Source organism: Eriocheir sinensis, unplaced genomic scaffold (genome assembly GCF_024679095.1).
Source record: "Eriocheir sinensis breed Jianghai 21 unplaced genomic scaffold, ASM2467909v1 Scaffold685, whole genome shotgun sequence".
Taxonomy (NCBI): domain Eukaryota; kingdom Metazoa; phylum Arthropoda; class Malacostraca; order Decapoda; family Varunidae; genus Eriocheir; species Eriocheir sinensis.
In genome coordinates this window covers 55,496-79,000 of record NW_026112037.1, presented here as the reverse complement: position 1 = coordinate 79,000, position 23,505 = coordinate 55,496, and the positions used below count along the sequence as shown (strand labels likewise).

The 23,505-nt window shown below is 38.8% G+C and overlaps 1 protein-coding gene across 1 annotated transcript in view; it reads right to left on the bottom strand.

The window, feature by feature from the left end:
• LOC126993835 (complement C2-like) overlaps positions 1-8,568 on the bottom strand; it is a 47,539-nt gene extending 38,971 nt beyond the window's left edge. Inside the window, exons 1-4 of the mRNA XM_050852975.1 lie at positions 8,565-8,568; positions 7,407-7,592; positions 6,297-6,456; positions 4,438-4,501 (exon numbers count right to left, since the gene is read on the bottom strand). Of these exons, the coding sequence (XP_050708932.1) occupies positions 4,438-4,501; positions 6,297-6,298 (66 nt within the window). The 5' untranslated portion in view covers positions 6,299-6,456; positions 7,407-7,592; positions 8,565-8,568. The remainder of the gene's footprint in view (positions 1-4,437; positions 4,502-6,296; positions 6,457-7,406; positions 7,593-8,564) is intronic.
• Positions 8,569-23,505: the final 14,937 nt, after the last annotated feature.

Sequence of the window (23,505 nt, the reverse complement as noted above, 5' to 3'; positions counted from 1 at the left end):
TTTACTCAAGAGTGACGGACAAATTACAGGAAAGAGACGGATTGCATTTACCTAGACTTAATGAAGGCATTTGACAAAGTTCAAGACTGCTGTGGAAACTAGAGAATAAAGGAGGATTGAGAGGGAAAATGAAGTGCTGGATGGAAAGCTACTTAAGAGGAAGAGAGATGAGAACCGTGGTTAAGGACACTAGATCGCAATGGTGGAAAGTGGAGTGCCCCAGGGGTCACCACACCAGTACTCTTCCTAGTCCATATTAATGATATGCCATAAACAGCTACATGTTCGCAGATGATGCAAAGACATATAAGAAACAGTGAAGACTGCAAGGAGCTGCAAGAACACCTAAACAAGATTTGGAAATGGACTCAGAAATGGGAGATGAAATTCACCGTGAAGAAATGTCATGTTATGGAAATGGGGAAAAGTGTAGAAAGACCAAAATGGACATAGGAAATAGGAGATGGTGAAATATTAAAGAAAGTGAATGAAGAGAGAGACCTGGGAGTATTAATGCAAGATTATATGCAACCAGAAAGTCATATAAATGGGATCTTCGGTGATACATATAACGTGGCGAGAAATATAGGTACAGCATTCCACTACATGGACAAAGAAATATTAATTACTACTATGATCAGACCTAAACAGGGCCTGGCACGGCCACTCAAGCCATGTCGCCGGCAGCATTCGAGGCATGGGCCGTGAGTGTGGAGGACTACGGCATCATCTGCGGGTGGTCCCCGCCACTTGCCGCCTCGTACGTGAGACTTCTGTGCAGCAGCGATCTCCAGCAGCGAATCGACGCACGCTTCCTCAGGCAGGATTTCCGCCAGCTCTCGACCTCGGCAGCAATAGACGTGGTGAGAAGCGTAGTGATCGGGCTCCGTTGCGAGGTGGGGGCATGGTCAGAGTTCTTTCAATATTCCCAGGTGCCGGGGGATAGTGTCGATGCGTACGTAGCGAAATGCCGTGCACTGGCGGCAGAGTGCAGCTTTCAGTGCCCCGAATGTGATAAGTCCCTTACTGAATACGTGTTAAGTAGAAACGTGGTCATGGGGCTGAGTAACCGCAGTATGAAGGCAGAAGTGTTACGGTGTTTCTCGCGCCTTAAATCAGTCAGTGACGTAGTGAACCAATGTGAAATCATAGAAGCAGCGGACAGAGTGGCAGGCGACCGCCCGGCGGTTAGTGCAGCACCCGTGGCGGGCGTACAGTTTCACGGCGACCAGATAAACCCCACCTCCAACCACCCGGCCACAGAGACGGAGGCAGCGGCGGCCAGGAACCAACGCCACACCGGGCAGCGCGCCACCCACCTCCGCGCAAACCCCGGACGCCCTCAAAGACGTTGCCGGGGCTGTGGAGGCAGTCCCTGCAGCAGCAACGACCAGTGCCCAGTCCGCAACGCCACATGCCGTAAGTGCGGGCGGAAGGGGCACTTTTGGCGCTTGTGCCGCTCCCTCAAACCGAGCGGAGAGGGGGCACGGTCGTCAAATGCAGTGATTGTGGGGAGCGTGGAGGCGGTGGCAGGACTACCCGTAAAAGTCTCCTGCTCCCGTCTGCAGACGGAGTGCCGCACTGCGGCCGTGGCTGACACCGGGGCACAGGTGTGCATCGCGGGGCGTCGCTTCCTTAAGGACACGGGTCTATCCCAGCGGCACCTCCAGCCCTCGACGAGAACCATCAGCCACATCGCCGGAGGAGGAGTGAAACTTCTAGGTAGCCTGACTGTAGTCGCCATTGCGACTGGAGCAGGATTAATCACACAAGACCTTGTCGCACACTCGCTTTAATGCGGTTTACCTGCGGGATAAGCGATACATTCACTTAATCATACAGCACACGACACAGCATAACAGATAATTGATACAGACACATCGAGTATACCAAATTTGTCGCCTTATCCTAACAGATCATTAACAATGCACTCTTAAACTCACGACATTGAGGGTCTAATGACAGCCTTTGCAGCTCTTCTCTTTCTCGTCAGCCGTGGGAGACGGGAACTCGGCCGCCCTCCCCTGACGCTGTCTCACTCCCGTCTCTCCTCCCGCCCGAGGCGAACCTCTCTATGGCCCCTCATTTGACCCTAGGGTCAACCATGAGGCCCTCCTTATCTATGCCTTTCAGGCACTGTAAACAACATGCCAGGGCGCCCCGACTACTCGCTCGGGGCGCCCCGCTCTATCTCTAATATTCTACATTCATACACTCCATACATATGGCCTTCATAGGCGCGACTACATACATTTGCCCTTCATAGGCGCGACATACCATAGGCGCGACTACACTGACGTGTGAGGTCACAGCGGGGTCCTTCACCACATCAGAGTGCGTGCACATAGCCGAGGGGGTTCAGCAACTCTACTTGTCACTCGGGGCCTGCAAGGCTCTGCACCTAGTGCCGCGCAATTTTCCCCGTCCCGCAGCAGGAGTTGGCGCCTTAGTGACACAGGAAACACCGACGCTCCCCGAGCGCCCAGTAGCACCACCCTTCGAGTTGGCGGAGGAGAACGTGGAGCGTCTCGAGAAATGGTTCCTGGAGTAGTTTGGACGCACGCCGTTCTCGGTGGAGCGCACTCCCCTACCGGAAATGCGCGGCCCGCCCCACCACATTCATCTTCAGCCCGGGGCACCCCCACACGCAGTACACGTTCCCGCCAGCATTCCCCACCACTTCTATGACGAGGTGCGGTGTCAGCTCGACGACGACATCGCCAAAGGTACTATAGAAGCAGTACCCGCCGGGGAACCGACGGAGTGGTGTGCTCGCATGGTGGTGGTGCCCAAGAAAAACGGGAAGCCGCACCGAACTGTGGACTTTCAACAACAACTGGGGTGGACAAGAGGACTCTGAGCCTGAGGCACTTCGACCTTACTTCAGGATGAGGCGTCACCTGTCGTGCCAGGGAGACACGGTGCTGTACACCAGCGATGATCGGTTCCCGCGTCTCGTCATCCCGTCCACCCTGAGACGTGCCGTGCTGAACAACCTTCATGCTGGCCACCAGGGCAGAGACTCCATGCTCCGCAGAGCCAGGCAGTCCGTGTATTGGCCCGGCATCGATGCAGAGGTTGAGCAGAAGCGACGCCAGTGCCGGGTGTGCGAAGCAAATGCCCCTTCGCAGCCACTCCTGAACACCCCACCGCCTCAGTTCCCGTTCCAGCAAGTGGTAGCCGACTTGTTCCACCTGGAAGGCAACACGTACATCGCATACGCTGACAGACTGACAGGATGGCTTGAAGTGGATCACATGGCAGACCAGCACCCGCCTCATCACATCGTTCCGGTGGTGGTTCACAAGATTCGGCATCCCCGTGGAGTTGTCGTGTGATGTAGGCACGAACCTCACCAGTCAAGAGGCCAGACGCTTCTTCAGTGACTGGTGTGTCAATCTGATAATCTCATCCTCCCACTACCCTCAGTCCAACGGGCGCGCAGAGGCAGCGGTCAAATCAGCAAAGTGGCTGCTGCGAGGCAACATCACCCGCGGAGGCTCCTTAGACACGGACAGCGTCGCCAGGGTTCTCTTACAATACCTCAACACACCACTACACGGAGCTGACGCATCTTCAGCCCAGCTGCTGACCGGGAGGCAGCTGCGCGACGCCATACCAGTAGAGAGCTCTCGCTATCTCATCAACGAGCGATGGGGCAGGACACTTCGTGACCGGGAGCGTACCATGAACAGCATAGCGACCCGCTCCTCACTACGGCACGACCCAAGAGCCCACGCCCTCGCTCCTCTGAAACCAGGGCAGCGTGTGCGCATCCAAAACCCAGCCAACGGGCGCTGGGATCGCGCGGGGACTGTGGTGGAGCTGACAGCACCCAGGCAGTATTTGTTGCGCCTAGATGGCAGCGGCAGAGCGACTAATCGGAATAGGCGACACCTCCGCCCACTCCCCACCGAATCTCAGGAAACGCGGCGTGTGCAGCCAGAAGACATCACACCAGTCACAGAACCTCGCGCCGACTCCCCGAGACCTGCACGCCCCAGGCGCGCCCCAAGGCACCTTGACGATTATGTTGGTAACTCTTTTGCTTAGGCTCAATGTATTCATCCAGGACATGTCTGCTGTTGTATATCATTGTACCTCGCTCATTGCTCTGGGTTCACTATGCTTTTCTTTACACCATTTTGTCATTACACCGCACTGTGTAATTGGGGGGAGAGTGTAGGGGTGTGCACTTCATGCTGTACCATATGTTCTACCGGGGCAAGGCTACGCCGGAGTGGCGCCAAGCACTTAAGGGCAGTTGCAGCCCGGCCGCCCCTCACTGCGGGAATCTGTTCTCACTATCCCAATAAACGCATCTATTCATCGCTGACCTCTGACTCCACCTCTCACCCCAACAACAAGCTTTTATATTAATGATGAAAACCTTCGTAACACACACACACACACACACACACACACACACACACATACCATTTTAGCGACCTGCCCTGAAGCCAAGACTGTTAGTTCACGTGTACGGCTGGGCGCCCAAAACCTGAGGAGGAAGAAGAAAAGTTAGGCCCATGCTCTTACATATGTTGGCACACAAGTAGGCCTACACATATTTGACAAGGCTTTCACAGGAGTTGTGGGTATGTCCACGGGTTCATTTATTCTCTTTTCTCCTCCATATATTACGTTTAGCTGGCTCAAGTGGTAGTTTAGGGTTACCAGCCCTTAGTAGTACTTGGCGTATTGTCTTTTCTGACCCCAAACTATCGCCCCATAAAGATAACAATATGCATTTATAATTATTGTTAACATCGGTGATTACTGATGGTCTTTTTTGCAATATTTATGGGGCAGAAACAGAAAGATACAATGTTATGCCTACGGTAAGCTGGTAACATTGAGGGGAGTGAGGGAGAATAATAAGGCTTTGTCCTAGGGTCACCTGGGTGTTATTCTATACATATACCGTCCCTGGCACCAATGACTGGCATCACACTGATTCTGGCACCACACAAATCTATGCCACTATGAACACTGCCTGGCATCACATAGCACTGCATAACACCTGACCCCATGTCACAGGAGAGGGGTAGGCAGGTCAGGTAACAGGACAGCCTAACACTGGGTAACTAATCTGTCTTGCATCACATAACACTGTCTGTGGCACTGTTAACACTGCCTGGCACTCCAGGCCCACGGGTGATAAAAGAGGGGAAGGACACTCAGGAAGATATTGCAGACCAGTGAGTTAATGAAGACTGGCCAACATTACACCCATCTATAAGAAGGCTGATACAAATGAACCAGGTAATTACAGACCAGTGAGTTACATGAAGACTGGCCAACATTACACCCATCTATAAGAAGGCTGATACAAATGAACCAGGTAATTACAGACCTGTGAGTATGATAGGATAGCCAAAGGGTGTGTCTACCAGCCCACCAAGGCCCATCCATCTACCATGCACGCCGGTTGAATGGTAGGGAAAAATGTTACAGCTGGTTGAATGAAAATGGGAGGATTGGAAAATTTTGATAGGCCTAACTTCATACCACTATAACTGCTGCCACATTGGAGTTAGGAACACGAATTTTGGTAGGAATAAAGGTCAACTACCACACTAACTACCACGCAAGCTACATTTACCTACCACACATACAAGCTGAGTTATATACAAAAATGTTAAGTGTTATGACATTCAGAAAAATATAAACATAATTTTTCACTCCCCTAAATTTGACCTGCTATAATTCCTACCACACTCAAGTTAGGAACACGAACTTTGGTAGGAAGGAAGGTCAACTACCTCTCTAACTACCACGCAAGTTACATTCACCTAACACACATACAAGCTGAGTTATATACAAAAATGTAAAGTGTTATGACATTCAGAAAAATATAAACATAATTTTTCACTCCCCTAACTTTGACCTGCTATAACTCCTACCACACTCAAGTTAGCAACACGAATTTTGGTAAGAATAAAGGTCAACTACCACACTAACTACCACTCAAGTTACATTCACCTAACATACATACAAGCTGAGTTATATACAAAAATGTTAAACAGTATGCCATTCAGAAAAAAATATCCAGGATTTTTCACTCCCCTAACTTTGACCTGCTATAACTCCTACCACACTCAGGTTAGGAACACGAATTTTGATAGGAAGGAAGGTCAACTACCACTCTAACTACCACGCAAGCTAGATTTACCTACCACACATACAAGCTGAGTTATAGCAGAAAACGTAAAGTGATATGACAACCTTAAGAATTAACTACCACCACCACCATAACTACTACTACTACTACTACTACTACTACTACTACTTACATTCTGAAGTAGACTAGCACTCCTATGAAGACTATCGCCAGGATGAGCCCGAAGAATAGTCCGATGTAGAGCCCGGTGTTGCTAGCGGTAGAAGTAGAAGTAGTACTCACACTACTACTACTACTATCGGAGCCTATGGTGTTGTAGGCATCCTCTGGACCTGGAATAGTACAAAATAGTTAATAGTAATAGTAGTATTCATGGTAGTAATCTGTCTCTCTCTCTTTCTGTCTCTCTCTCTACTACTACTACTACTACTACTACTACTATTACTACTACATCTGGGAGGGTTAAAAATAGTCTAGTTAGTCTTAGGATAGTCTTATTACTAGTATTCAACACCCAACATAAGCTATTTCAACTACTACTACTACTACTACTATTACATCTGGGAGGGTTAAAAATAGTCTAGTTAGTCTTAGGATAGTCTTATTACTAGTATTCAACACCCAACATAAACTATTTTTACTACTACTACTACTACTACTACTACTACTACTACTACTATTACATCTGGGAGGGTTAAAAATAGTCTAGTTAGTCTTAGGATAGTCTTATTACTAGTATTCAACACCCAACATAAGCTATTTCTACTACTACTACTACTACTACTACTACTACTATTACATCTGGGAGGGTTAAAAATAGTCTAGTTAGTCTTAGGATAGTCTTATTACTAGTATTTAACACCCAACATAAGCTATTTTTACTACTACTACTACTACTACTACAACTACTACTATTACATCTGGGAGGGTTAAAAATAGTCTAGTTAGTCCTAGGATAGTCTTATTACTAGTATTCAACACCCAACATAAGCTATTTCTACTACTACTACTACTACTACTACTACTACTACTACTATTACATCTGGGAGGGTTAATAATAGTCTAGTTAGTCTTAGGATAGTCTTATTACTAGTATTTAACACCCAACATAAGCTATTTTTACTACTACTACTACTATTACATCTGGGAGGGTTAAAAATAGTCTAGTTAGTCCTAGGATAGTCTTATTACTAGTATTCAACACCCAACATAAGCTATTTTTACTACTACTACTACTACTACTACTACTACTACTACTACTATTACTACTATTACTACTTACCCAACACACACTTCGGTTCTCCACCCAACCACTCGCCCAGCTCGCCACATGACCTCCGGAAGCTCCCCCCGACCAGCCTGTGTTCCGGTAGACAGTGATATTCGACCAGGCTACCGTATTCCAGGGTCTGGTTGAGTCGGACTATTCTACCATTATCCAAGCCTTGTGGTAGGTCGCAGGTCACATCTGGAAGGGTTAGGAATAGTCTGGTTAGTCTTCGGATAGTCATGTTAGTAGTATTCAACACCCAACATAAGCTATTTCTACTACTACTACTACTACTACTGCTACATCTGGGAGGGTTAAAAATAGTCTAGTTAGTCTTAGGATAGTCTTGTTACTAGTATTCAACACCCTACATAAGCTATTTCTACTACTACTACTACTACATCTGAGGGGGTTAGGAATAGTCTAGTTAGTCTTAGGATAGTCCTGTTAGTAGTATTCAACACCCAACATAAGCTATTTCTACTACTACTACTACTACTACTACATCTGAGGGGGTTAGGAATAGTCTAGTTAGTCTTAGGATAGTCCTGTTAGTAGTATTCAACACCCAACATAAGCTATTTCTACTACTACTACTACTACTACTACATCTGAGGGGTATTAGGAATAGTCTAGTTAGTCTTAGGATAGTCCTGTTAGTAGTATTCAACACCCAACATAAGCTATTTCTACTACTACTACTACTACTACATCTGAGGGGGTTAGGAATAGTCTAGTTAGTCTTAGGATAGTCCTGTTAGTAGTATTCAACACCCAACATAAGCTATTTCTACTACTACTACTACTACTACTACATCTGAGGGGGTTAGGAATAGTCTAGTTAGTCTTAGGATAGTCCTGTTAGTAGTATTCAACACCCAACATAAGCTATTTCTACTACTACTACTACTACTACTACTACTACTACTACTACTACATCTGAGGGGGTTAGGAATAGTCTAGTTAGTCTTAGGATAGTCCTGTTAGTAGTATTCAACACCCAACATAAGCTATTTCTACTACTACTACTACTACTACTACATCTGAGGGGTATTAGGAATAGTCTAGTTAGTCTCAGGATAGTCTTATTACTACTATTCAACACCCTACAAGAGCTACTACAATCACCTACTTACTGGAACTACTACTACTACAACTACTATTACTTACATTCACAGCGGTTGACTGCCACTCCAGATACCATTACTACCACACTTCCTGACTATTCCCGACTATCCTCCTCCCCTTCTCGCAGGAATAGTCCGCTGTAGCCTCCACTCGGCCTCTATCCTCCACTACCACACTTAAGGCAGTAGTCAGCGTTGTAGTGAGGTTGGGACACCGGACTTCTGTAGGGGAGAGAATAGTATTAGTAGTAGTATAAGTAGTAGTAATATTAGTAGTAGTAGTAGTAGTGGCCTTGTGGGGTGTCGCATAGTCGGATAACAGGCCTTCTAGACACCGTGGGGATAGTCTAAAGTGTCCAGGGATAGTAGTAGTAGTAGTAGTAGCCTCATGAGGACAGTTCCTGATGTTGCTCCGTTACTAAAACCTCTGGAAGATGCTGTCAGAAACACCTTCATACCGGCGATAGCAAATGTCCCAGTGACCAGGAGAGAAGATTGCTGGAGTTGCCGCCAAAAATGGGTGGGCTCGGCATCACCAACCCACAAAATCTGGCCGAGTCTGAATTCGGGAACTCAATCCGAATCACAGCCTCTTTGACCGGATATATTACCAATCAAAATGAAAGGGGAGACAACCCTCAATATATTAGGTCACTAAGGAATGAAATCTCCATAAACAGAGAAGGAAAACAGAGACACTCTGAGTGACCTAATGAGAGAACTCCCAGAAGACACAAGGAGGAGGACAGATATTGCACAGGAAGTGGGCGCTTCAAACTGGCTAACCACACTACCTATCAGGGCAAAAGGCTTCAACTTAAACAAAAAAGAATTTACTGATGCCCTTGCCCTCAGGTATGGCTGGCCAGTGGATGGGCTCCCAAACATGTGGCTCACCCTTCAACCAAAATCATGCCATGACATGCAAGAGAGGAGGTCTCGTCTGCATGAGACATGATGAAGTAAGAGACATAACAGCTCAGATGCTGAAAGAAGTCTGCCACGACGTGACTGTGGAACCCATGCTGCTCCCTCTGCAAGGCGAACACCTCGCCAGACGCACCGCTAATGTTTCCAACGAAGCACGAGTGGATGTTAGCGCCAGAGGGTTTTGGACTCGTGGACAAAGGGCATATTTTGACATAAGGATCTTTGATCCCATGGCCCATTGCCACAGAGACCTGACCCTTGATGCAGCCCACAGAAGAAACGAACAAGAGAAGAACAGAGCATATGAAGAAAGAATACAGAATGTGGACCAGGGCTCCTTCACCCCGGTAGTATTCACGACGGCAGGAGGGATGGGACCAAGGCGCAGAGCTTCTACGCAAGACTCGCCGAAACACTGGCGGATAAGAAACAGCAGCCAAGAAGCAGTGTGGTCGCCTGGATGAGATGCAGGCTGTCCTTCTCCCTCCTGAGGTCAGCCTTGGTCTGCCTGAGAGGAACCAGGTCGCCTGCACCCAAAACCACCCACATTGCCGACCTGGACTTTGAGGCGACGGCGGTTGATAGTCGTATCAACCACAAGCTCTGTTAGCTTAAAAATAAAATGCTTAGTAAAGTTTGTAATATTAAATAAAGATGGTTGTCGGCCACAGTCATTGGCGGGGTGGGGACAATGAATTGCTTTGTGAAAGGATATGAGAGAATATACCGCTCACAACGCAACTCTAATAGATGGAGGCCCGTAGTAGTAGTAGTAGTAGTAGTAGTAGACAGATAGTTAGATGTATTGAAGGTAAATAATCCTGGGTTAAATAATTAATACTGATACAAAACCTGTACCAAAATGGTGAACCACTAAACCTTTTGAGTCAACACGTTTCATTTCAATTAATAAAGATATCAGTAAAGAAACAACAGTCCCAATCCCTCATGCAAGAGTTAACCAGCATCCTCATTCCTTCATCCCCTTCATGGCAAACTCCCGAACAGTCTTCCTTGGTCTGTACTTCCTCCTGCCTATGACTTGAACTCTTTCAAGAGGAGGGTATGGAGACACCTCTCCTCCTGAAGCTGACCTCTCTTTTGGCCACTCTGATAAACACAGTGAACAGCAAGCTTTCTTTTCTCAATAGTACTTTCTTTGCCCTTGACCTGCTTCCTCTGCCGTAAAAAATATATACATAAAATTATTTATATGTTACTACTATATGTTCTGGTATGTGGGGCAAAATATCACTTATGTACAGGGTCAAAGTGAATCTCTCTACAGTGGGCCTAGGCAGAAGTCTTACTGTACTGGGTCAATTTACATCTCCCTACAGGTGGGCCTAGGCATAATAAGTCTTACTGTAAAGGAAGCAGCCCAAGGAGAACAAATACCACTAATAATGATAAAAAGCCTGGTGCTAACAATGGGGCTAACTATGGAGAATGTGGCCAAAGAGAGGGAAAATTTTGTGAGGTGTGTTCATACTCTCCTCCTTATTAAAGAGTTCAAGTCACAGGCAGCCTGGCACCAGTCTTTGCTTTCTAAACTGCTGCCCTCTTTCGGATTCTATCCCTCTCTCTGTTCCTCTATCTCCAGTTTCCTTTCCGGCCGTTCTATCTCTGCGGTGGTAGACGGTCACTGTTCTTCCCCTAAACCTATCAACAGTGGTGTTCCACAGGGCTCTGTCCTATCACCCACTCTCTTCCTGTTATTCATCAATGATCTTCTTTCCATAACAAACTGTCCTGTCCACTCATACGCCCTCACATGGAGTATGCCTCTCACGTGTGGGGGGGCTCCACTCACACAGCTCTTCTGGACAGAGTGGAGTCTAAGGCTCTTCGTCCCATCAGCCTTGACGTGAGATTAACTTTAATTAACAAGAGTACTACATCACAGCAGTGCGAATATTCCTCTGTACAGGGTCCTAGGGTCACATGGGTGTTATTCTATACATTTGCCGTCACGGCACGAATGGCTGGCATCACACTGATTCTGGCACCACACGAATCTATGCCACTGTGAACACTGCCTGGTAACATAACACTGTCTGTGGCACTGCATATTAAACACCCTGGCTGAGCCCACATCACAGGAGGGGGGTCACACCAGGTAGGTGGTTAACAAGACACTGTAACACTGGGTAACTAATCTGTCTTGCATCACGTAACACCTGCTGAACATGGAGCTGTCGGTGGCACTGTTAACACTGCATAACACCTGAGAGCCCACGTCACAGCCCGTCACCTTAACACAGTGACGTAACACAGCCAGTAACAGCCCTATCATGTATCCAGGTAACAGAATACTACTAATGTCACAACGTGTAACACTCTCTGGGATCACGTAACACATTTAAACACTGCTGCCACGTCACACACTCGTCCGTCACATGACGTAACTCTGTACTATGAAGGGGAGAAAACACTCACGGGAAAGCGATTAATCTCTTTTTTTTTCACCTTTTAGAAGCAGAGCAGCAGCAGGGCCTGAAACCTCATCAACGGTAACATGATTTTTGGGCGGTTGATGCTTGAGGTCAATGAGTCACATATTTGACAAGGCTTTCGTAGGCGTTGTGGGGACATTTCAGAGGTAGAATGACCCTGGTGGTAGCTTGACCCTTCCTCTGTACCATGAACGTTAAAAGTCACTCACGGGAACACGATTCATCTCCTTTATGACCTCTTAAGAACAGCTGATACGGCGCGGGGTCAAAACTCGTCACCTATAAACACGTATTTGACAAGGCTTCCGTAGGCGTTGTAAGCATTTTCAGGGGTATTCAATGACCCTGGTGGTAGTTTGACCCTTCCTCTGTACCATGAACGTAAAAATACACTGTCTTACCGCCAAAAACACTGCAAACACCTCTCAAAACACGTCGTGAAGGAGGAACTGCGTGGACGATCAGCTGTGTTATGATTTTTTACCGCGCACCGATGCTAGATTATCGTACTCAGAGCCGCGCATTTACCGGCTTCTGACCCATACCTGATGCCAAGAAGCCCCAATAATTAACCCTTTAAACAATAATCATATGTGAAGGCGGTTATTTGGGTGATAAAAGCAGTGTGGGGCTCAGAAATCGCCAGGTGTCCCGCACTGGACTCTCGTACTTGAGGTGAAAGTGTTATACTTTGGGTCCCTAGAAAAAAAAAAAAAAAAAGCGGCCATGTACTGCACAAGGCGACTTAACGAGAAGGAAACGAGACGAGAATCCATTTCTGGCCTCGGCATAACTATACACTAAATATTAAGTGAGATATCGGCACGGAAAACTAGCGTGAAATTATCAAAAAAACATGAAAATCAATTATATTTATGTTATTTGAAGCTATTTTCATGCAAACGGCGACTCTTCTTGGGTAAAATAAGACGAGAATCCATTTCTGGCCTCGTCATAACGCTACACTCAATATTAAGGGAGATATCGGCCTGGAACGCTCGCGAGAAATTCACCCCAAAACATGAAAATAACCTATATTTATGTTATTTTCAGGCAAACGGGGACTTTTGTTTTAGTAAAACGAGATGAGGAATCCAATGCTGGCCTCGGCATAACGCTACACTCAATATTAATGAAGATATTGGCCGGAAAGCTCGCGTGAAATTCCTCCAAAACATGAAAATCAGCTATATTTATGTTATTTGAGGTTATTTTCATGAAAACGGTGACTCTTCTTGGGTAAAACGAGACGGGGAGTTCATTTCTGGCCTCTGCATAACGCTACACTCAATATTAAAGGTAATATCGGCCTGGAAAACTTGCGTGAAATTCCCCCCAAAACATAAAAATCAGTTATACAACAGAATACAACAGAATAAAAGAGAATACAACAGAATAAAAGATAATACAACAGAATACAACAGAATAAAAGAGAATACAACAGAATACAACAGAATAAAAGAGAATACAACAGAATACAAAGAGAATACAACAGAATCCAACAGAATAAAAGGGAATACAACAGAATACAACAGAATAAAAGAGAATACAACAGAATACAACAGAATAAAAGAGAATACAACAGAATACAACAGAATAAAAAGAATACAACAGAATACAACAGAATAAAAGAGAATACAACAGAATACAACAGAATAAAAGAGAATACAACAGAATACAACATAATAACAGAGAATACAACAAAATACCACACAATAAAAGAATACAACAGAATAAAAGAGAATAAAAGAGAATACAACAGAATACAACAGAATAAAACAGAATACAACAGAATAAAAGAGAATACAACAGAATACAACAGAATAAAGAGAATACAACAGAATAAAAGAGAATACAACAGAATAAAAGAATACAACAGAATACAACAGAATACAACAGAATAAAAGAGAATACAACAGAATAAAAGAATACAACAGAATAAAACAGAATAAAAGAAAATACAACAGAATAAAACAGAAAAAAAGAGACTACAACAGAATACAACATAATAAAAGAGAATAAAACAGAATAAAACAGAATAAAAGAGAATACAACAGAATAAAAGAGAATACAACAGAATACAACAGAATACAACAGAATAAAAGAGAATACAACAGTATACAACAGAATAAAAGAGAATACAACATAATAAAAGAGAATACAACAGAATACAACAGAATAAAATAGAATACAACAGAATAAAAGAGAATACAACAGAATACAACAGAATAAAAGAGAATACAACAGAATAAAAGATAATACAACAGAATACAAGAGAATAAAACAGAATACAAGAGAAAACAACAGAATACAACAGAATAAAAGAGAATACAACAGAATACAACAGAATAAAAGAGAATACAACAGAATACAACAGAATAAAAGAATACAACAGAATACAACAGAATAAAAGAGAATACAACAGAATAAAGAGAATACAACAGAATACAACAGAATAAAAGAGAATACAACAGAATACAACAGAATAAAAGAGAATACAACAGAATAAAAGAATACAACAGAATACAACAGAATAAAAAGAATACAACAGAATACAACAGAATAAAAGAGAATACAACAGAATACAACAGAATAAAAGAGAATACAACAGAATACAAAAGAATACAACAGAATAAAAGAGAATACAACAGAATACAACAGAATAAAAGAGAATACAACAGAATAAAAGAATACAACAGAATACAACAGAATAAAAGAGAATACAACAGAATAAAAGAGAATACAACAGAATACAACAGAATAAAAGAATACAACAGAATACAACAGAATAAAAGAGAATACAACAGAATACAACAGAATAAAAGAGAATACAACAGAATACAACAGAATACAACAGAATAAAAGAATACAACAGAATAAAAATACAACAGAATACAACAGAATAAAGAAGAATACAACAGAATAAAAGAGAATACAACAGAATACAACAGAATAAAAGAGAATACAACAGAATACAACAGAATAAAAGAGAATACAACAGAATACAACAGAATAAAAGAGAATACAACAGAATACAACAGAATAAAAGAGAATACAACAGAATACAACAGAATAAGAGAATACAACAGAATACAACAGAATACAACAGAATAAAAGAGAATACAACAGAATACAACAGAATAAAAGAGAATACAACAGAATAAAAGAGAATACAACAGAATACAACAGAATAAAAGAGAATACAACAGAATACAACAGAATAAAAGAGAATACAACAGAATAAAAGAGAATACAACAGAAAAAAAGATAATACAACAGAATACAACAGAATAAAAGAGAATACAACAGAATAAAAGAGAATACAACAGAATACAACAGAATAAAAGAGAATACAACAGAATACAACAGAATAAAAGAGAATACAACAGAATACAACAGAATACAACAGAATAAGAGAATACAACAGAATACAACAGAATAAAAGAATACAACAGAATAAAAGAGAATACAACAGAATACAACAGAATAAAAGATAATACAACAGAATACAACAGAATAAAAGAGAATACAACAGAATACAACAGAATAAAAGAGAATACAACAGAATAAAAGAGAATACAACAGAATACAACAGAATAAAGGAGAATACAACAGAATACAACAGAATAAACAGAATACAACAGAATAAAAGAGAATACAACAGAATACAACAGAATAAAAGAGAATACAACAGAATACAACAGAATAAAAGAGAATACAACAGAATACAACAGAATAAAAGAGAATACAACAGAATAAAAGAGAATACAACAGAATACAACAGAATAAAAGAGAATACAACAGAATACAAGAGAATACAACAGAATAAAAGAGAATACAACAGAATACAACAGAATAAAAGAGAATACAACAGAATACAACAGAATAAAAGAAAATACAACAGAATACAACAGAATACAACAGAATAAAAGAGAATACAACAGAATACAACAGAATAAAAGAGAATACAACAGAATAAAAGAGAATACAACAGAATACAACAGAATAAAAGATAATACAACAGAATACAACAGAATAAAAGAGAATACAACAGAATACAACAGAATAAAAGATAATACAACAGAATACAACAGAATAAAAGAGAATACAACAGAATACAACAGAATACAACAGAATAAAAGAGAATACAACAGAATACAACAGAATAAAAGAGAATACAACAGAATACAACAGAATAAAAGAGAATACAACAGAATAAAAGAGAATACAACAGAATAAAAGAGAATACAACAGAATACAACAGAATAAAAGATAATACAACAGAATAAAAGAGAAAAAGAGAAAACAACAGAATACAACAGAATAAAAGAGAATACAAGAATACAACAGAATAAAAGAGAATACAACAGAATACAACAGAATAAAAGAGAATACAACAGAATACAACAGAATAAAAGAGAATACAACAGAATACAACAGAATAAAAGAGAATACAACAGAATACAACAGAATAAAAGAGAATACAACAGAATACAACAGAATAAAAGAGAATACAACAGAATACAACAGAATAAAAAGATAATACAACAGAATACAACAGAATAAAGAGAATACAACAGAATACAACAGAATAAAAGAGAATACAACAGAATACAACAGAATAAAAGAGAATACAACAGAATACAACAGAATAAAAGAGAATACAACAGAATACAACAGAATAAAAGAGAATACAACAGAATACAACAGAATACAACAGAATAAAAGAGAATACAACAGAATACAACAGAATAAAAGAGAATACAACAGAATACAACAGAATAAAAGAATCACAACAGAATAAAAGAGAATACAACAGAATAAAAGAGAATACAACAGAATAAAAGAATACAACAGAATACAACAGAATAAAAGAGAATACAACAGAATACAACAGAATAAAAGATAATACAACAGAATACAAAAGAATAAAAGAGAATACAACAGAATAAAGGAGAATACAACAGAATACAACAGAATAAAAGAGAATACAACAGAATACAACAGAATAAAAGAGAATACAACAGAATACAACATAATAAAAGAGAATACAACAGAATACAACAGAATAAAAGAATCACAACAGAATAAAAGAGAATACAACAGAATAAAAGAGAATACAACAGAATACAACAGAATAAAAGAGAATACAACAGAATACAACAGAATAAAAGAGAATACAACAGAATACAACAGAATAAAAGAGAATACAACAGAATACAACAGAATAAAGAGAATACAACAGAATACAACAGAATACAACAGAATAAAAAGAGAATACAACAGAATACAACAGAATAAAAGAGAATACAACAGAATACAACAGAATAAAAGAGAATACAACAGAATACAACAGAATAAAAAAGAATACAACAGAATACAACAGAATACAACAGAATAAAAGAGAATACAACAGAATAAAAGAGAATACAACAGAATACAACAGAATAAAAGAGAATACAACAGAATACAACAGAATAAAAGAGAATACAACAGAATACAACAGAATAAAAGAGAATACAACAGAATAAAAGATAATACAACAGAATAAAAGAATACAACAGAATAAAGAAGAGAATACAACAGAATAAAAGAATACAACAGAATACAACAGAATAAAGAGAATACAACAGAATAAAAGAGAATACAACAGAATACAACAGAATAAAAGAGAATACAACAGAATACAACAGAATAAAAGAGAATACAACAGAATACAACAGAATAAAAGAGAATACAACAGAATACAACAGAATAAAAGAGAACACAACAGAATAAAAGAGAATACAACAGAATACAACAGAATACAACAGAATAAAGATAATACAACAGAATACAACAGAATAAAAGAGAATACAACAGAATACAACAGAATAAAAGAGAATACAACAGAATAAAAGAATACAACAGAATAAAAGAGAATACAACAGAATACAACAGAATAAAAGAGAATACAACAGAATAAAAGAGAATACAACAGAATACAACAGAATAAAAGAGAATACAACAGAATACAACAGAATACAACAGAATAAAAGAGAATACAACAGAATAAAAGAGAATACAACAGAAGAAAACAGAATACAACAGAATACAACAGAATAAAAGAATACAACATAATAAAAGAGAATACAACAGAATAATAGAGAATACAACAGAATACAACAGAATAAAAGAGAATACAACAGAATAAAAGAGAATACAACAGAATACAACATAATACAACAGAATAAAACATAATAAAACAGAATACAACAGAATAAAAGAGAATACAACAGAAAAAAAGAGAATACAACAGAATACAACAGAATAAAACAGAATACAACAGAATACAACAGAATAAAAGAGAATAAAACATAATACAACAGAATAAAAGAGAATACAACAGAATACAACAGAATAAAAGAATACAACAGAATACAACAGAATAAAAGAATACAACAGAATACAACAGAATACAACAGAATAAAAGAGAATACAACAGAATACAACAGAATAAAAGAGAATACAACAGAATACAACAGAATAAAAGAGAATACAACAGAATACAACAGAATAAAAGATAATACAACAGAATACAACAGAATAAAAGAGAATACAACAGAATACAACAAAGAGAATACAACAGAATACAACAGAATAAAAGAGAATACAACAGAATACAACAGAATAAAAGAGAATACAACAGAATACAACAGAATAAAAGAGAATACAACAGAATAAAAGAGAATACAACAGAATACAACAGAATAAAAGAGAATACAACAGAATACAACAGAATAAAAGAGAATACAACAGAATACAACAGAATAAAAAAAAAATACAACAGAATAAAAAATAATACAACAGAATACAACAGAATAAAAGAGAATACAACAGAATACAACAGAATAAAAGAGAATACAACAGAATACAACAGAATAAAAGAGAATACAACAGAATACAACAAAATAAGAGAATACAACAAAATAAGAGAATACAACAAAATAAAAGAGAATACAACAGAATACAACAGAATAAAAGAGAATAAACAGAATAAAAGATAATACAACAGAATACAACAGAATAAAAGAGAATACAACAGAATACAACAGAATAAAAGAGAATACAACAGAATACAACAGAATAAAAGAGAATACAACAGAATACAACAGAATAAAATAGAATACAACAGAATAAAAGAGAATACAACAGAATACAACAGAATACAACATAATTAAAGAGTATACAACAGAATACAACAGAATAAAAGAGAATACAACAGAATAGAATACAACAGAATAAAAGAGAATACAACAGAATACAACAGAATAAAAGAGAATACAACAGAATACAACAGAATAAAAGAGAATACAACAGAATAAAAGAGAATACAACAGAATACAACAGAATAAAAGAGAATACAACAGAATAAAAGAATACAACAGAATAGAATAAAGAGAATACAACAGAATACAACAGAATAAAAGAGAATACAACAGAATACAACAGAATACAACAGAATACAACAGAATAAAAGAGAATACAACAGAATACAACAGAATAAAAGAGAATACAACAGAATACAACAGAATAAAAGAGAATACAACAGAATACAACAGAATAAAAGAGAATACAACAGAATACAACAGAATAAAAGATAATACAACAGAATACAACAGAATAAAAGAGAATACAACAGAATACAACAGAATAAAAGAGAATACAACAGAATAAAAGATAATACAACAGAATACAACAGAATAAAAGAGAATACAACAGAATAAAAGAGAATACAACAGAATACAACAGAATAAAAGAGAATACAACAGAATAAAAGAGAATACAACAGAATACAACAGAATAAAAGAGAATACAACAGAATACAACAGAATAAAAGAGAATACAACAGAATAAAAGAGAATACAACAGAATACAACAGAATACAACAGAATAAAAGATAATACAACAGAATACAACAGAATAAAAGAGAATACAACAGAATACAACAGAATAAAAGAGAATACAACAGAATACAACAGAATACAAGAGAATACAACAGAATAAAAGAGAATACAACAGAATACAACAGAATAAAAGAGAATACAACAGAATAAAAGAGAATACAACAGAATACAACAGAATAAGAGAATACAACAGAATAAAAGAGAATACAACAGAATACAACAGAATAAAAGAGAATACAACAGAATACAACAGAATAAAAGAGAATACAACAGAATACAACAGAATAAAAGAGAATACAACAGAATACAACAGAATACAACAGAATAAAAGAGAATACAACAGAATACAACAGAATAAAAGAGAATACAACAGAATACAACAGAATAAAAGAGAATACAACAGAATACAACAGAATAAAAGAGAATACAACAGAATACAACAGAATAAAAGAGAATACAACAGAATAAAAGAGAATACAACAGAATACAACAGAATAAAAGAGAATACAACAGAATACAACAGAATAAAAGAGAATACAACAGAATACAACAGAATAAAAGAGAATACAACAGAATACAACAGAATAAAAGAGAATACAACAGAATACAACAGAATAAAAGAGAATACAACAGAATACAACAGAATAAAGAGAATACAACAGAATACAACAGAATAAAAGAGAATACAACAGAATACAACAGAATAAAAGAGAATACAACAGAATAAAAGAGAATACAACAGAATACAACAGAATAAAAGAGAATACAACAGAATACAACAGAATACAACAGAATAAAGAGAATACAACAGAATACAACAGAATAAAAGAGAATACAACATAATACAACAGAATACAACAGAATACAACAGAATACAACAGAATAAAAGAATACAACAGAATACAACAGAATAAAAGATAATACAACAGAATACAACAGAATAAAAGAGAATACAACAGAATAAAAGAGAATACAACAGAATACAACAGAATAAAAGAGAATACAACAGAATAAAAGAGAATACAACAGAATACAACAGAATAAAAGAGAATACAACAGAATACAACAGAATAAAAGAGAATACAACAGAATACAACAGAATAAAAGAGAATACAACAGAATACAACAGAATAAAAGAGAATACAACAGAATACAACAGAATACAACAGAATAAAAGAGAATACAACAGAATACAACAGAATAAAAGAGAATACAACAGAATACAACAGAATAAAAGAGAATACAACAGAATACAACAGAATAAAAGAGAATACAACAGAATAAACGAGAATACAACAGAATACAACAGAATAAAAAGAGAATACAACAGAATACAACAGAATACAACAGAATAAACTATTCTCCAACAGAATACAACAGAATAAAAGAGAATACAACAGAATAAAAGAGAATACAACAGAATACAACAGAATACAACAGAATACAAGAGAATACAACAGAATAAAAGATAATACAACAGAATACAACAGAATAAAAGAGAATACAACAGAATACAACAGAATAAAAGAGAATACAACAGAATACAACAGAATAAAAGATAATACAACAGAATACAACAGAATAAAAGAGAATACAACAGAATACAACAGAATAAAAGAGAATACAACAGAATAAAAGATAATACAACAGAATACAACAGAATAAAAGAGAATACAACAGAATAAAAGATAATACAACAGAATACAACAGAATAAAAGAGAATACAACAGAATAAAAGAGAATACAACAGAATACAACAGAATAAAAGATAATACAACAGAATACAACAGAATAAAAGAGAATACAACAGAATAAAAGATAATACAACAGAATACAACAGAATAAAAGAGAATACAACAGAATACAACAGAATACAACAGAATAAAAGAGAATACAACAGAATACAACAGAATAAAAGATAATACAACAGAATACAACAGAATAAAAGAGAATACAACAGAATACAACAGAATAAAAGATAATACAACAGAATAAAAGATAATACAACAGAATAAAAGAGAATACAACAGAATAAAAGATAATACAACAGAATACAACAGAATAAAAGAGAATACAACAGAATAAAAGAGAATACAACAGAATACAACAGAATACAACAGAATAAAAGAGAATACAACAGAATAAAAGATAATACAACAGAATACAACAGAATAAAAGAGAATACAACAGAATACAACAGAATAAAAGATAATACAACAGAATACAACAGAATAAAAAAGAATACAACAGAATACAACAGAATAAAAGAGAATACAACAGAATACAACAGAATAAAAGAGAATACAACAGAATAAAAGATAATACAACAGAATACAACAGAATAAAAGAGAATACAACAGAATAAAAGATAATACAACAGAATACAACAGAATAAAAGAGAATACAACAGAATACAACAGAATAAAAGATAATACAACAGAATACAACAGAATAAAAGAGAATACAACAGAATACAACAGAATAAAAGAGTCCAGCACATGATCTGGCCGTGGTGAACTTATACCACGAGTCTAGCACATGATCGGGTCATGGTGAATCCATATCACGAGTCTAGCACATGATCAGGCCGTGGTGATTACATATCATGAGTCCAGCACATGATCAGGCCGTGGTGAACACATATCACGAGTCCAGCACATGATCAGGCCGTGGTGAACACATATCACGAGTCCAGCACATGATCAGGCCGTGGTGAACACATATCACGAGTCTAGCACATGATCAGGCCGTGGTGAACACATCACGAGTCCAGCACATGATCAGGCCATGGTGAACTCATACCACGAGTCTAGCACATGATCGGGCCATGGTGAATCCATATCACGAGTCTAGTACATGATCAGGCCTTGGTGAATACATATCATGAGTCTAGCACATGATCAGGCCGTGGTAATTACGAATTACACCTACTCCCATTAGCCCCCCCCATTACCGTTAACCCCCGCCCCTTTTAATTATCAGCACGCAATTTTATGCACCGATTTACCCCTTATTCGCCACCGAACATGCACTAATTTACAATTCCACCTACTCCCAATTGCCCCCATTACCATTAACCCCGCCTTTTAATTGTCACCACGCAATTTACTGACCCCATTTACCCATCATTCGACACCGAACATGACCTATTTTCGAGTTTCACTTGCACCCATTGGGCCCCCCTCCATTACCATAAATCCCCGCACCCTTTAATTATCACCACGCAATTTACTGACCCCATTTACCCATTACTCGACACCGAACATGACCTAATTATGAATTCCACCTCCTCCCCTTAGCCGCCCATTACCATTAACCCCGCCCCTTTAATTATCACCACGCAATTTACTGTCCCCATCTACCCATTATTTGACACCGAACATGACCAAATTGCGAATTCCACCTACTCCCATTGGCCCCTCCATTACTATCAACCCTGCCCCTCTGATTATCACCATGCAATTTACTGACCCCATTAACCCCGTATTTGACACCTCACATGACCCATTTTCGAGTTTCACGTACTCCATTAGCCCCCTCCATTAACATTAGCCCCACCCCTTTAATTATCACCACGCAATTTACTGACCCCATTTACCCATTATTCGACAGCGAACATGACCAAATTACGAATTCCACCTACTCCCAATGA